Genomic DNA, 14960 nt, shown 5'->3' with positions numbered 1-14960 from the left:
CACCTGATGAGGCAAAGATCGGCTTTGAACCCACTGACCAGCAGAAGGCCCTCTCCAAAAATTCAAGAGACAGGGAAGGTAAGAAGAGACCAGGAGACACAGGCTGACTACCCCCCACTTGGCCGGGGTGCCCCCAATTCCTGCCTTTCCCCAAGTGTGCCAGTATTGGGAAAAACCACTACTTCTGATGGGAACTGTGTTAAGGGAAAGAACCCAGCTGCCTACTTTTCAATGGCTGCCAGTGACAGACCATCGCCTGAACGACTCATCCCAAGCCCATCAGGGAGGTCCTCCTTCCTCCCTCCGTCCCTACATTCTGTCACACACGTACACTGTTACACATACACGCACTGTCACATGCTGTCACATGCTGTCACACCGTCACATCACACACGTTGTCACTTTCACACTATCACACTGTCACACTCACACATTCATTCACACACAGTTGCAGTGTCAGGGTCACACTCATTCAGTCACACGCGTGGTCACATATAACGTCACACACATTTGTCTCACATTCCTACTACAGTCTCGTGCTGCCAGTCACTGCCAGTCACATGCCCTGCCACAGTTACACTGCCTTTCTCACACACACCCTGTCTCACACACAGTTCTCTCCCACACTCATACCCACACTCGGACCGCTACAGTCACACGCACTGTTGTACGCAGTCACACGCACTGTCACAGCATCACAAATTCTCAGTCCCACAGTGTCATACCATCACACATTCTCTCACACACACACATACCCTGCCACACTGTCACACGCACATGCACTCGCACACTGTCTCACGCATGTTCACGGGCGCACTCTCATAGGTCTTCTCTCAAAAACATACATTTTCTCTCACACATACTCAAATACTCTCTCTCTCTCTCTCACAGGTCCCCACAGACACATGTCCCTTGGACCTGGGCAGATCCTCAGGACTGTGAGCCCCCAACAGGGGTGAAATACCATGTCACATGACCATTCCTTCAGAGAAAGGACCCAAAAAGATCTCGGGCCTCCCAAAAAGTTCCCCGGATGCAAACCTCTGTCCTAGCAGAAGGGCTCATCCCCCACCAAGCCAGCCACCACTGACCCAGAGCTGTCATCCGCTCCTTCAATCCCAGAATGAGGCAGTGCCTCGGGCCAGCCGCCTGGGTCAGGGAACAGGCTTCCTTCACTCAGACTCCAGAAAGAACCATGGACGCAGTCATTCCACAAACATCCATGGAGTGTCTCTCACTCTAGGCTGGATGAAGATCCCCAGCAGCTACTGTGTGCATGCAAACGGCTGGGGTGAGGGCCAGCAACCCTGTGCCTTCCTGGGCGCACCTGGGAGAGCAGGGCTAAGACAGCAGGGACAGGACGGTGGCTAGGCGCCATGGACCGAGGCCAAAGTCCAGAAGTTAGCACAGGTGGGCCAGACCAAGATAGGGAGTGGGTCCCAGAAGACATTCACCCAAGATGCCTACATAGCCTCCAGGAGTAAAGTCTGGGAGGTATAGGAAAGGGGGCCACATGGATGCCAGAGACAGGGGCCCAGGACAAGGGTTAAGGTCTAAGCTAGGTACCAGCTGCGTAAGGGAAGCTGGCCGGACACTGGAAACAGAGGCACGGGGAAGAAATCCAGGCCAGCTATTGAGAAGTCACAAGAGCAAGGACAGTGGGAAACGGTCTCAGACGCCACACCACAACACACTAGACACCATCCAGGTACGGGGTACAGCCTAGCGCCCACCCAACCTATAGAAAGCATCCTCGGCTCCACAATGGGCAGATCAAGTCCACAGTTCCAACAAAAATGCCACAAACATCAACCCTCCAAAACCCCATTCCAACAGTGCATATACAAGGGACAAAAAAACACATCGGACCAAATCCCAGAAAAAGACTCGGCTTCACCAATACCTAAAAGAAACGCACCACTCTTGCCCACCGAAATTAGCAACAGCCTTTTTTTAGGCACTGAGGTACCAAACATCAAGACCCATGAGAACACAGAGACCCAGTTTCTATCCATCACCCTCGGTCACTCATTCACTCATTTATCAAACACCTACTATGCACCAGATCCCACACTAGGTCTGGGGAACAATGAACTAGGTAAGGCAGTTACTCCCTCAAGGATTGAGGACTGAAGACTTAAAACCAGCCTGCTCCTAGGAACCTATTCTTAGAAAATGACTCAAAATACCAAGAAGGTGAAACACACAGAAATATTCAATACAGCATCACAAGCACAAAAACATCAGAGAAGCGGGGGGGGAAGCCCACAAGAGAAATGGTTAGCTGAACTATGGTGTGTGCTCTAGACAGGACAGTGAAGGCCGTGAAACATTTTTATAATGATTTCCCAACAGGGAGAGGAAAAAAGCCACAAGGTAAGCATGAAGAATGCAGGGACAGGCACTGGGTGTAGTCTAGGAACCCTGCAGGTGCAACAACAGGGAATCATTGGGAAGTGTTCAGGGTGTTGGGAAAATGGGAGTCATCTCTGTCCTTCATCCTTTCCGTTTTACACGTTTTTCTACGTGCATAATGGAAAAAGCAGTCAGCTTCAAAAGAGCAGCTGCAGCCCACAAGTGAACCAAGGACAAACGGTAGCAGGAGAGTGGGGAGCAGAGGTCAAAACGAGCCTGAGACAGCTAGATGGGAAGCAAAGGTGGCCAGGATTTGGAAGGCGAGGGTGAAGCCTGGAGATGGTGAGAGGTGGGACCCGAGACCCACCTTTGACGTTGCTCAGCGACAGGGAGCGCTCCTGGTCTGCCAGCCCAGGCCCCAGCCGGCCACTGCCGCCACTGTCCTTCTGCCGGGCTACGGCCACCGCAATGCCCACGGGCGGGTGTCGCACCTCTGCCTCTCCCTGGGCCCCAGAGCCCTCACGCCCGAAAGCCTTGGCGCTCTCGGGCCTCTCCGGGTCCCGCTTCAACTGCCGGCCTCCACCGGCCGCAGGGCCGCCAGGGTGTGGCAGGCGGGCCTGGGTGCGCGGGGCGCCCGCGGTGGTGGGGGCAGGCTCGGGTTTCATGGTGCCCAGGCCTCCGAAAGGGCTCTTCTTGCCGCAGCCGCCAGGGCGCACGGCCACGGCCTCGCGGGTGAAGCTGCCGCTGTACTTGATGAGGCTCTGCATGGCGGAGGCCTCCCCCGGCCCGTGGGCCGCGGCGTGCACGTCGGCGCCGGGCCTGGCGCAGGCGGCCGCGGCGCGGGGCAGCGCGCCCCCGGGGTCCAGGTAGGCCTTCTTGGAGGTGGCCGCCTCCTCCTCGGCGCGGCTGGCGTGATGGTGCTGCGCGGCCAGCACGGCCATCTGCGTGGTGGCGAAGTTGCCCAGCTCGAAAGGCTTCCACTTGGGCTCAGGGCCGGCGGGCGGCGGCGGTGGCCGCGCGGGCTCCAGGCCGAACAGCTTGGCGGCCTGCTGGGGGGCGGCGGCGGGGCCGCGGGGGGCGCGCTCGCAGGCCCGCGGCTCGGCCTCGGGCTTGAGCAGCTCCTTGGCAGGGAGGTAGGCCCGGGCGTCCGGGGAGGCGCGCGCGGCCCGCGCCGGCGGGGCCTCGGCGGGTGGCGGCCGCTTGAGAGAGCGGATGACCGAGTTCTTCTCGCGGAGCGCCTCGGGCCGCTCGGGGGGCGGCCGCGGGGACCCGGGCGGCGCCTGCAGGACGCCGGGCCTGCCCGCCTCGCGCTCCCGGGCCCGGGCGTCCCGCGCCTGCGACGCGATCTGGATGGGCCCCGGGCGCTCGTCGAAGGCCTCCACGGAAGGCACGAAGGTGGGCGCCACCACGCGGTGCTCGCGGCCCGGCTCGCGCGCCGCCGCCGCCGCCGCTGGGAAGATGGTGTAGACGCCGGCGGACGCGGGCTGCGGCGCGGCGAAGGCCCCCGCCGGGGCGGTCGGGGGCGCGGGCGGGCCCTTGGGCGGCGGCGGGAGCGGCGAGGGGCAAGGGCACGGCCCGGGCAGCAGGGCCTCTGCGCGCCGGAGCCGCGCGCTCTCGTCCTGGCGCGCCGCCTCCTTGGCCACCAGCGCGGGGAGCCCTGCGTCGCCCGCGCCGTTGCAGAGGCTCAGCGCGGGGGGCGGCGGCGGCGGTGGCGGGTTCTTGCCCTTGCACTCGGCGGCGGCGCCCGGCCCGCGCGGCGGCCCCAGTTCGGCCAGGAAGGGCGATAGGCGCTCGGCGAGGCGCGGGGGTCCGCGGTCCTGGCGCCCCTCCGCCCGCGCCTCCTGGGTCAGGTCCACCACGCCGCGCGGCCCCGCAGCCTCCTCGCGGGCCCTCGGGTCCTTCTTGCCGAACAGCGGGGGCGGCTCCCCGCCGCGGCCCGCCCGCTCCTTGGCTGGACCTTCTCGCGAAGAGCCTTTGGCCGGGGCGCTGGAGGAGTGGCCGCCCGGGGTCCTGGAGGAGGGCGCGTGGGAGTGCAGGGCGCCCGGAGCCCCCGGGGCGGGCAGGTAGAAGCCGTCTGTGGGGGAGAGAGGGTGTGGGCGTGAGGGTGTATCCTCCCTCCAGCCAGGCAGAAGCGGGGTCCCTGAGGGGCGCTCCGTAACCCCCAGGTTACGAAGGAGGTTGGTGCTCGGAGCAGCCTTTGGGAGGGGAGACTCTGGAAATGAAGGGTACTGAGTTCCCAATCTCGCCTTGGCTGCTGACGGACCTTCCCGAAACTCAGTCTCACCTGTGAAAGGGGCGGAGGCCAGGATTGTTTTAAGGGCCTAAGGGGACTGGGCGAGCACAGCATAACCAGAAGGCACCAGAAGGCTGCGGGGGGGGGGGGGGGGGCTTAGGGACAGGGTCTCAGAGAACAATATTGGGTAGTGGTGGGGGCCCAAAGCCCCTCAGAAGTTACCCCCCAAGCCCAGCCTCACTTCTCCTGCCCCCCCTCATCATACCTTTCTGGGTATCGAAGATGCTGGGCTGGCCCAGCTGGCTGAGGAGGGGGCTCCCGCTGCTGGGGGGCTCCAGGTGGTTCAGGTGGAGGTAGGATGGGTACAGCCCGCTGGGCAGATGGGAGAAGCCTGGAAAAGAGAAGAGAAAAGCTGAACTGTGCCACCACACGTACCCCCCACGAGAAACTTCCATCCATCCCTCTCTTTTTCTTGAAAATAAAATATTTTAGCCTGGTTTATTCACGGAGTCCTGAGATGGACGGCCAGCTCCCCAGGGCAGGCTTGCCCGCCCCACCCCACCCCCAGACTGTGGCACTTCAGCCCTCCCTCCAGGCCCAGGCAGCCCCAAGGGGCTCAGGCTCTCAAAACCCCCGAGAAGAGGAATCAAATGGATGCAACCAGGCAGGGGACTGTGGTGATGACGCTGATAGTAGCCCTAACCACAGGCCCAACACTGCCAACAGCTCTGCCTTTGTTATTCTCACAGAAACTGCAACGAAACTCTGTGAAGCAGGTAGGATCCTCACTTTATAGATGAGAAAACAGAGGCTCAGAGAGGACTCCTGGCTAAAGTCGCCCAGTATAGAGGAGCCTGAAGTTCAATGGAAATCACTGGGACTGTTCACCTCAGCCTAGCACAGACCCGTGGAGCGGTTTACTGGTTTAATCAGTCCGTTCTCTGCTGTGTGACCCCGAGGAGGTCACTCACCTGATCTAAATTATCAGCCGACACTGCATCTGCAGCTGTCGGTCAATGCCTCCTGGGGAGAATCCTCCCAGTCTTCCCCCCCACCAGGGCTGCCCAAAATCGGGGCTCCGTGGGACAGAGAAGTCGGGAGGGTAGCCACAGAGAAAGCAGACTCCTCCGAGGGCCCACGGAGAACGAAGGCCCAAGAGCAGCTCAGCAGGGCCCAGAAAGTCAGGCAGACTGGTGGGCTGGCGGGCACTGGGCACTAGGGGAAGGTCCTGAGGCTCTGCCTGGGCTGGGGGTCCTCTTGGACCACAGGCCTATCAGAGATCCTTGAGACGCCGGTCCCACATGCTCCCAGCTGCCCCCAGAAGACCAGAGATCCAAGGCCTGACCCTGGCCGCAGAGAACCCACGCTCCTCCCACAGTGCCCTTAATAATGGCGTTCATGGATAATGGCACGTTAACAACAATCACAGAATAATCAAGACCACCTAATGCTCATGATCTCTTTCTGCCCCTGAAACACCACATGGGATCCCCCCCTGCCTTCTCATCTGGGAAAGAGACCTAGCAGTCCCTCTCTCACAGCTGGTCGGGGGTGGGGGATACGGTTAAGTTCGGCTGTGCAGTGCGTGCACAGGTCTGTAACCATTTCTACATGACTAGTGTTTGCGACACGGGAGAAAAAGGAGTCAAGAAGGTTAGTGGTACAAACTGGCAGCACGGAGACACCAGGCAGCCTCTCTGCTCTCCAGGCCTCCCCCCACCCCCGGCCCTGCCCTGGCTGGCTGAAGTGGGAGGCTCAAATGAGACCCCAGTCCCAAAGGACTGCCCACCATCCCAGGCCTGGAGAAGCAGGACCACCCCCACCCCACAGGGGGTACAGATGATGACAGGGACTTGGTGAGACTTTGGCAGAGGACATGGGCAGACAGTGAACCGTGAAAAGCCCAGGAAAGCCCTCAGCCTGCAGCAGATGCTCCTAGGACCCAGCATCCAAAGTCCATCAGAGGCGGGGAAAGAGCTCAGGGTCCCCCCAGGCCCATCTCTTCACTGACAGAGGGGAAGTGTGGCCCCAGGGGGATCCAGGATTTGCAGGGCTCCCAGATGCCCACAGCTTGGAGTGCCACTGAGGAACTGCCACAGGAGAGCCCTCTGGCCCTGGTCCCACTGCTCCAACAGTGATTATTGAGGGACCCCAGGGGTCAGTGATGAGCAGAACAAACTAGGTCCTGCCCTCAGAGCTCACTCTGGTAAGAAAATATCTGTTTTCACAAGTGAGAGGTGCACCAGGGGAGGGGAGTCCGCTGAGTCCTACAGGATGAACAGTGGGTGAGTTAGGGGCTGCAGCAGAGGGAACTGGCTTGTGCAAAGGCCCTGCGGCAGGGAGCAGAGGAAGCACTGAGCGTTTGAAAACCAGCAGGGAGGCTGAATGACCAGGGCTTGCCCCCCACCCCCAGCCACCGCAGGAGAGATGACCGGAGGTGGAAGGGACAGCAGCCCACAGCCCTCAGCCCCGCCCACCTGGCACACTCCTTACCTTCATGGGCGTGAGCGGCCCACAGCTGTACCATAGGCAGGTTGCTGGGGGTAGGGGAGCGGAAGGAGAGGTCAGAGGGCAGGGGCACGGGGCTCCCATGGGATGAGGCTGAGGGCCCCATCCCGCTGGCCACAAAGCTGCCCAAGAAGGCCTCGCCTGCAGAGAGAAGGGGGGGCTGTCAGGCACCCACCAGGCCCCCACTGCCCGGCCCAACACCCCGAGTTCCCCATGTCTCCCCCGCTTCTCAGAGCTGACACTGGCAGGAACACCAAAGAAACCTTCCTGGCCTGCCCCAGACCCTTGGGCTCAGGACAGGCCTGTCCCCTCACATACCCAGTATTTGAAAATCCTGCACACCCAGCCCCAGAGGAACAGGCCAGAAGGAAGCCCACCACCACAGAAGGCCCTCACCTCCGAGACACCCAGTGCTCGGCAGGAGAAGACAGTCCCCCCAACCTGCCCATGAAAGCTGAGGTACGGCTGGGGGCAGGGACCTCCTGAGGCAACAGCGAGAATAGGTGGGGGGTGGGGGTGGGGGCTCAGGGTCTACATGACATATAGAGCTCCCAGTTCAGGAAGGATCCCACCCCCTACCTCACCGGTAAGGACCCTCCTCTGAGGAGCTCTGAGCCAGCCTGGTGAGGGAGGAACTGTGCACCCATTTAAGGCATGAGGAAGCTGATACTAGGGGTTGGCGGGGGGGGGGGGGGGGGGGGGGTGCCTGGTCCCTCAGCCAGGGACCCGCCGCCGGAGACACACACCCAGCAAACATCCCAGGACTACAGCGAGTCAGCGAGAGAAACAGCACAGGAAGGAGAGCCCCAGGCGTCCCACCCGACGTCCCTCAGATGGGGCATGCGGTGGCCAGATGCCGCTTGGGGAATAATGCGCAGGGGGCCTGGGTGGAAAGCACCGGGCGCTGTCACACCCCATGCCAGGAGGGACACCCCCTCACTGCCGCCCCGAGGAGCACTGGCCCTCGGGATCCATACACCCCACCCCTCAGGAGAAGATCCCAGCAGGCCTCCAGGTCATGGGCCAGAGGGAGCCTAGGACACTTGGGCAAGGGACTGCCCTCCCCTGACCTCAGTTTGCTCATCGACAAAATGGGAACACTAACGTCTCCCTTAAGAGGGAAGCGTGACCTGAACGAGAGTAACAACGCAGCGGTAGCACCCAGTCTGCGGGGATCCCGAACCCTCCCCCAACGCCCCCAGGAGGAGGGGCAGAGGCCTGTACACAGAGCTGAGCCGGAGGATCACCAAGCATCCAGCAGAAGCTAGTCTCCGCATCCCCGGAAGCAGGTACTGTCTGCAATGACCCAGAGAAATGACTCCAGGGGGGCCCCAGGTCCCAGGCCACAGGGGGTTCCCAGAGCCCTGTCCCACCTCTGGGTCTCCCGCAGCCCCGTATGCAGGGTCTGTATACAACAGGTGCTCACTCGCTGCCTCCCCGGTGCACAGGATGCCAGAACGTCCATCCCACTCCCTTTGGGGGGCACGCGGGGAAACCAAGGCTGCAGGGGCAGGGCTTCCGCCTTGGTCCTCCAGAGGGGAGACAGCAGCAGGCAGGGGGAGGACACCTTCTGGCCACATGTGCCATCCAGCACCCCGCGTCTGGGGAGCCCCCCATGCTCCAGCCCAGCCTCACCCAGCCCCCTCACCGGACTCCAGAGCCAAGCCTTCGGGACCGAGGGCCATGGTGGCCGATCAGTACACCCATGTGGCCCCAGCCTGGGCAGCAGGGCCTCTGGGCCCCGCTAGGCCCCAGGCTTCCTCCTTGGCAGGCAGGCAGGCGGGTAGAAGGCTCCGGAAGCCGGCAACCAGAGGTTTGCGCAAGGGCTTACATCAGCCACCAACTCTTCCTGCCTCGGGCCGTGCGGAAGCCGGGTGGCCCAGGCCTGCCCCTGCCCAGGCTTGTGAAACCCGCCCAGCGGCTCCCAAGGCCTGGTGGGGCGTTGGTGCCCGGATGCCACCAACGGCTCCCGCCCGCCACAGGGGCTCAACGGTGCCCCAACTCCCTTCCCTGGGTCCGGCCAGGATGCTGGTGCCCCGGAAAAACCACGGGCCAGTGCACACCCCTCCCAGACCACAGGATCACAACCATGTCCAATGGACACACCAGCCCCACGTCAAACCAGCCCCCGGGTCGCCCTGAAGACCCCTCCCAGGGGCCCCCCGGCCACCACAATCAAGCCTCCACCAGTGACACCTGGTTACAACACAGACCCCTCCGTCATCCTCCCTCCCCGCCACATCCAGTGCCCGGGACCTGCCCGGCACCTGCCCGGCACGTAGCAAGTGTCACTTTTTGGACAGCCGACGGGAACAGTTTCTAATGCCCTCGGGGCAAAAGCAGTAGACATGTCAGGATTAGGAGAGAGGGGAGGTATACCCTCTGACCCCCAAGGACACCATGTGCCATCGCAGGCCATCTGGCTCCATCTCCGGGAGGCTTGGTGAGGCCCGGCCCCCCACCCCAGCAAAACTGGTGCTCTCCTCGAAATCTAGCTATGCACCCCTGCTGCTCCTCACACCCACCCCTGGGGACCCACTGGACTCTCCCTAGACTTGGCTGGAAATCCTCCCATCTCACACCCACCCCCGGCAGAGCGCCAGGCCAGCTCCCACCCTGATCCCAGGCTGCCCCCTGGTGGCTAGACGTGCCACCTGCTCCGGACGTCCGGGGAAACTAATGCCAGCCACCCACAACAGACCATGATTATCCTTGATCATCCTTCGGAAGAGTAACAGCAAACACCCTACCAACACGGACAGGAACCTGGCATCACACGTGCCTAAACCACTTCACTGCCCCACGGGTCGTTTCTGGAATCTTCTCACGGGTCTGAGGACAGCCAACAGTCTCAAGTCATGGTGGTGCCCCCGGCCAGGAGCAGAGCTGGACCCCGGAGCCCACTAGGGTACCCGTCAGAGGGTTCCCGCCAAGTGCCCAGCTTGCCAGTCACAACAGACCAGGCAACCGGGCCCACAGCCAACCGTGTCGGCTGCACGCTATCTGTGCGGACCCTACAGGAGCCACCAGTACTTGTGGCTGCAGAGCAGGGACGTGTAGCTGGTGAGGAAACACATCTTTAATTTTATTAAATTTTAATTAATTTAGACTTCATTTAGCCACGGTCCAAACAGGAGTGGGGACGGGCATGGGGCCTCTGACAAGCCTGGGAAGGGAGGTGACAGAGGGGTCCCCAGGGATGACAGGAAGACCAACCCTAGTTCCACTGCCCATTTGCTCTGGGACTCTGGGCAGGCTTCTGAACATCTCCAGGCTGTGCAAAGTGGATCACAGAGTAAAAGGTGATTTGTGGAATGCTTCTGTGAAGTCCCCGGCAATGCTGGCCCAAAGTTTTCACTCTGTACCAGGACAAACCCTGGGGCTCAGAGAAGTAAAGCAAATGCTCAAGGTCAGGGTCTGAGTAGGGCAGCTTCCTCTACCCAAATTCCACCTGCCCCTCCTTAAAATCCAAGTTTACTTTTATTAATTTTTTTTAAGTTTTACTTTCTATTTATTTATTCATTTATTCGAGGGCGAGAACGCACAGGTGGGAGAGGGAGAGAGAATCGGAAGCCAACTCTGCACTGAGCACAGAACCCCACAAGCGGCTTGATCCATCGACAGTGAGGACCACGTCCTGAGAGGAAAGCCAAGACTCGGACACTTCAGAGTGAGTCTCACCCAGGCACCCCTAAAATCAATTTTTTTTTTTAAGATTCTATTTGACAGAGATCACAAGTAGGCAGAGAGGCAGGCGGTGACGGGGTGGGGGGGAGGAGCAGGCTCCCCGCTGAGCAGAGAGCCCGATGCAGGGCTCGATCCCAGGACCCTGAGACCCTGAGCCTGAGCCAAAGGAACTGAGCCACCCAGGCACCCCCTAAAATCAATTTTTAATTTAGAAACCAGAGAACTGGTGACTGCCCATTATAAATGCACTGACTACAACTGCATCACATACTTTCAAACGGCTCATTGTGCAGGGTTTGAATTTCACCTTGAACTGAACAAGCAGCCACAGGTAAGCTCTACTCTCGACGTCTGATGCCAGCAGTACAGTGTCCCCCAGGGGGCCAGGCTTGACCCATCGACCAGCCTCCCTGCCCACGGTGCCCCAATGCCCAAAGCAGTCACCCATCCCGGCTCAACCTCCCACAGCCCTGGGGCCGCAGGAACCTTCTCATCCTCATTTTACAGACTGAGAAACTGAGGCTCAGGGGTCGGTGCATGGGGGACCATGTTGTTTAGGCAATGCTACTCCAAGCCCTCAGCTTGGGAATCCCACTGTGGCGGGCCCTTAGCTCTAGCCAGCCACTGCTACTTGGACCCTGAGAGAAGGGAAGCCCCCACGGGAGGTGCTTAGAAAATGGTCTTCTCCCTCTCTGGTCCCCAGTGCCCCAGGGAGAAGGCAAGGGCACCCTGGGGGGGGGGGGCAGGGGCAAGAAAGGAAGCACAGAGGCCCAGCTACGTGTAGTGGGCCCCCTCCACTGTCTGGGGGAGGGGTTCAGGGTCCCACTGGGAGCATGAGCAGCAGGGAGCTGGGCAAGGGGACCTTAGCCCGCTTCCTGCCCTCCCCAAGCTGAGACCCACCAACATCCCTGCCCCTCCCACCCCACATCCTGCTGGCCATGGACAAGGACCTCAGGAACAGGAGGGAGCCAAGAGCTGGGGGATGCTGGCTAGCCTGCTTTCAGCCATCGCCACCCCCTCACTGATACCTAGAACACAGGAAGGGTGTCAGGGTTTTGCTGCCACTGAGGCTGGCCAAGATCACCAGAAGGCAGAACTCGAATCCAGACAAGGTCCACCCTTCTGTCTGTCCATCCATCTGGTCCATCCATCCATCCCTCCCTCAATGCTTATGTAGGGCTACTGTATGCTAGGGGCTGGGGAATGAAGTCGACCCAGATGTATTATGTAAAGGGGCTGTGCCCTTCCCATCCGCTAGCAGAACCCCCCCCACCCGGAGTAACAGTGAGGCCACCTCAGCTGGCTGGGGGCCTCCCACCACTGTAACCAATGGGAGTCACTGAGAACCCCTCTAGAAGCTGACTATATAAAATGGGCACCTGAAGTCTTCACCGGTGGGAGCAGGGAAGGGTACTCGGTGAGATCAGGGTGGGTACAAAGGTTTAGTAAATACTGAAGGACTTTATCACTGCAAATGGGCTGGGCTGGAACATGGAATGGCAAAGCTGCACCGGCTGCACCCCAGGGCCTTTGCACCTCAGCCTGGAATCCATTCCTCCCTGCAGATACGGCAGACCGTCTGTAAACTCCCATCTGTGTGTGTGTGTGTGTATGTATATATATATATATATATCACTCCCCTCTCTAACATCTCAAGTCACACTTGATGAATTCAGCCTTCCCTAACCCTGCTGTTTTATTTATTTTGCTAACCACGCTATTTTAGACTGTGACCCACCCCACCCCCACACCCTTTCCTGAATTATTTTTCTCCATAGTGCTTATCACCACTGATCATACCAAATACACATTAGTCCCTCCTTTATTGTAGCTCCTTGTTTACTTACTGTCCCCCTCCACCCACGGGCGCAGGAGTCGGCAAGCTTTTTCTTGCCAGCGCCAGACAATAAATCATTCACGCACCGGGGGCCTCTTCTGCCTGCTGCAGGGAAAGCAGCCTCGGACACCACTTCAACTATTGGGCTTTGTTCCAATAAAACTTTATTTACAAAGACAGGAGGTGGGGCGCCTGGGTGGCTCAGTCTGCTGAGCGGCTAACTCCTTGATTTCGGCTCAGGTCATGACTTCAGGGACGTGAGCTTGAACCCCCATAGGATTCTGCCTCAGCATGGAGTCGGCTTGAGATTCTCTGGCTCCCTCTGCCCCTCCCCCTACCAGCACCCTAAATAAATAAAATCTTTAAGGGGAACAAAAAGCAAACAGGAGATGGACCTAATCTGGCCAGTTTGCAGGCCCCTGCGTTAAAATGTGGCTTCACTCCACCCCAAGTGCGCCCTACACTGCACACACAGTAGCTGCTCAATTCGGATTTACGGATGGGAGGGATGGGCAAGGTCAGGATCAGCCAGGGCTGAGGGAAGAAGAGGGGGTGCTTTCAGCCAGCCTTAGGCTTGCTAAAAGGCTTCAAGCCTTTGCTTCATTCTGTCTCCCCAACCCCCTCCACCCTGCTGGAGGGGTGGTGCGGGGGAGTTCTGAACCCTTTCGCAGATGAAGAACTGAGGCTCTAATTCCAAAATCTACACTCTAGCACTCAGCCACACCACCCGGATGCCGGACTCTATTTTCCTATTTTTCCTCCCCATGGCCCCTCCCCACAACAGAAACACACACACTGTCCCTTTCTGTTTAAAAGGTTCTGGCCTCGGAAAAAGAGCCTGCATCCTTGACGGTCTCACCAAAGGCTATCAGAACATCTCATCAGCAAGATCAAATCAGGGTGATCGCCCAGAAAAGAGCTCATTCCAGCCCCGAGCACGGACATGTGACTCAGGCGTTTCTATGACAGCAGCTGAAAATAGTGTGAGGACCCTCCGGATAAAATGACCTTCAGACTCCCACTGATCCTGAGACGCTGGGACTTCTGTAATATCTGAGCCAGAGGGGGGGGGGGGTTGCCGCCCTCGCTGTATAAAGAGTCTTATCATTCAGTAAGAATCCTAAGCAAATCACCAACGACAGTAAATGGCTGAATCCGGTGAAAATTTGTCGTTAGGATTACAAAGAAGTATTAAAACGGGATGATGTCATTTTCCTGTATCGAATGAGCACATGTGGGGTTTGGTTGTGGGGAAGGAGGGGGCGAGGCGGGAAGCAGCCAGGGGCGGGTAAGCAGAGGGCCAACCTATCCCCAGCTTTTGGAAAGCAAATCAGCAGAACTCTTCAAGGCTGGGAAAAGGCACAGACCCACTTTTGGGGGTCCCTCCCAAGGAAACCACCAGATGCACTTACTAGGATGCTCACTGTGGCCAAATAGATGGAGAGTTTCAGTGCACTCCAATCCAAATTCCGACAGCTGTGTGTGTGTGTGTGTGTGTGTGTGCGCGCACGCGCGCACACACACATACCCGCCTGCACAGTCCCCAAATGTTACATACAAATGGAAAGCAGAATCTGGGAGTGGTCTGTCTGTGCACACCCATATTCCCTGGAACATTATTCACAAGAGCCAAAAAGTGGGAGCCTCCCAGGGATCCGCTGGATAAACAGAATGTGCCCCAACCATGCAACCGGACATGATTCAGCCTTAAAAAGAAAGGGAGCTCTGACATGTGCTCCAACACGGACGAATCTTGAGGATGTTACGCTAAGTGGAAATAAGCCAGACACAGAATGACAAACACCGAGACAAAAGTTGGAGACCTCTTCTATGAAGTCCCTGGGGTCGCCAAGTTCACAGAGACAGAAAGTGGAGGGGCAGGTGCCAGGGTCCTGGGGTTGAGTCCCACCTCTGGCTCCCTGCTCAGCAGGGAGTCTGCGTCTCCCCTCCCTCTGTCGCTCCCTCTGCCCCTCCTGCTTGTGCTTTCTCGCTCTCCCTCAAATAAATAAAATCTTAAAACAAACAAACAAACAACACACACACACACAGAAAGGGTCAAAAAGAGCCAAGGCGACCTTGACTTAAGGATGGAAAACAACGTGGGAGGTCTTTGCTATCAAACACCCAAAAGTAGAACACCCACCCGAGGGAGGCCTGAGTGCCATCGGCACAGGGGTACCTGAGCAGACTTGAGACAAGCCGGTCCACAAACAGCCCCACAAGTACACAAGCAGAGAAAAGATGGTGCCGTCAATACACGCGGCTGGTCAGCCTGGACATCTGTGCGGGAAAAGCCATGATAGAGCCCCTAACTTCACACGGCACGTCAACACCAGTTCT

The 14960-nt window shown here is 59.0% G+C and overlaps 2 protein-coding genes and 1 long non-coding RNA gene across 4 annotated transcripts in view; 1 reads left to right on the top strand and 2 right to left on the bottom strand.

Annotated features, from left to right (window-relative positions):
- The window catches only part of TNRC18 (trinucleotide repeat containing 18), an 83137-nt gene that overhangs the window by 53677 nt on the left and 14500 nt on the right, over window positions 1-14960 (bottom strand). Inside the window, exons 3-5 of one of the 2 annotated variants that reach the window (XM_045075151.1) lie at window positions 7082-7237; window positions 4854-4979; window positions 2723-4429 (exon numbers count right to left, since the gene is read on the bottom strand). In XM_045075151.1, coding sequence (XP_044931086.1) covers window positions 2723-4429; window positions 4854-4979; window positions 7082-7237 — 1989 coding nt within the window. The remainder of the gene's footprint in view (window positions 1-2722; window positions 4430-4853; window positions 4980-7081; window positions 7238-14960) is intronic. The other variant, XM_045075152.1, reaches the window with a different exon arrangement.
- Window positions 7117-14960, bottom strand: part of FBXL18 (F-box and leucine rich repeat protein 18) — a 107558-nt gene continuing 99714 nt past the window's right edge. Inside the window, exon 6 of the transcript XR_006605271.1 lies at window positions 7117-7237. The gene's annotated coding sequence lies outside the window, so the exon portion shown is untranslated. The remainder of the gene's footprint in view (window positions 7238-14960) is intronic.
- On the top strand, window positions 7807-14517 carry LOC123390704. The gene is made up of 3 exons (XR_006605272.1): window positions 7807-8385; window positions 10629-10766; window positions 13437-14517. It is a non-coding gene; the product is annotated as an uncharacterized LOC123390704 (long non-coding RNA).

This window comes from Mustela putorius, unplaced genomic scaffold (assembly GCF_011764305.1).
Source record: "Mustela putorius furo isolate JIRA1106 unplaced genomic scaffold, ASM1176430v1.1 tig00000139_pilon_pilon_pilon, whole genome shotgun sequence".
NCBI lineage: Eukaryota > Metazoa > Chordata > Mammalia > Carnivora > Mustelidae > Mustela > Mustela putorius.
This window is presented reverse-complemented; position numbering and strand designations above follow the sequence as displayed.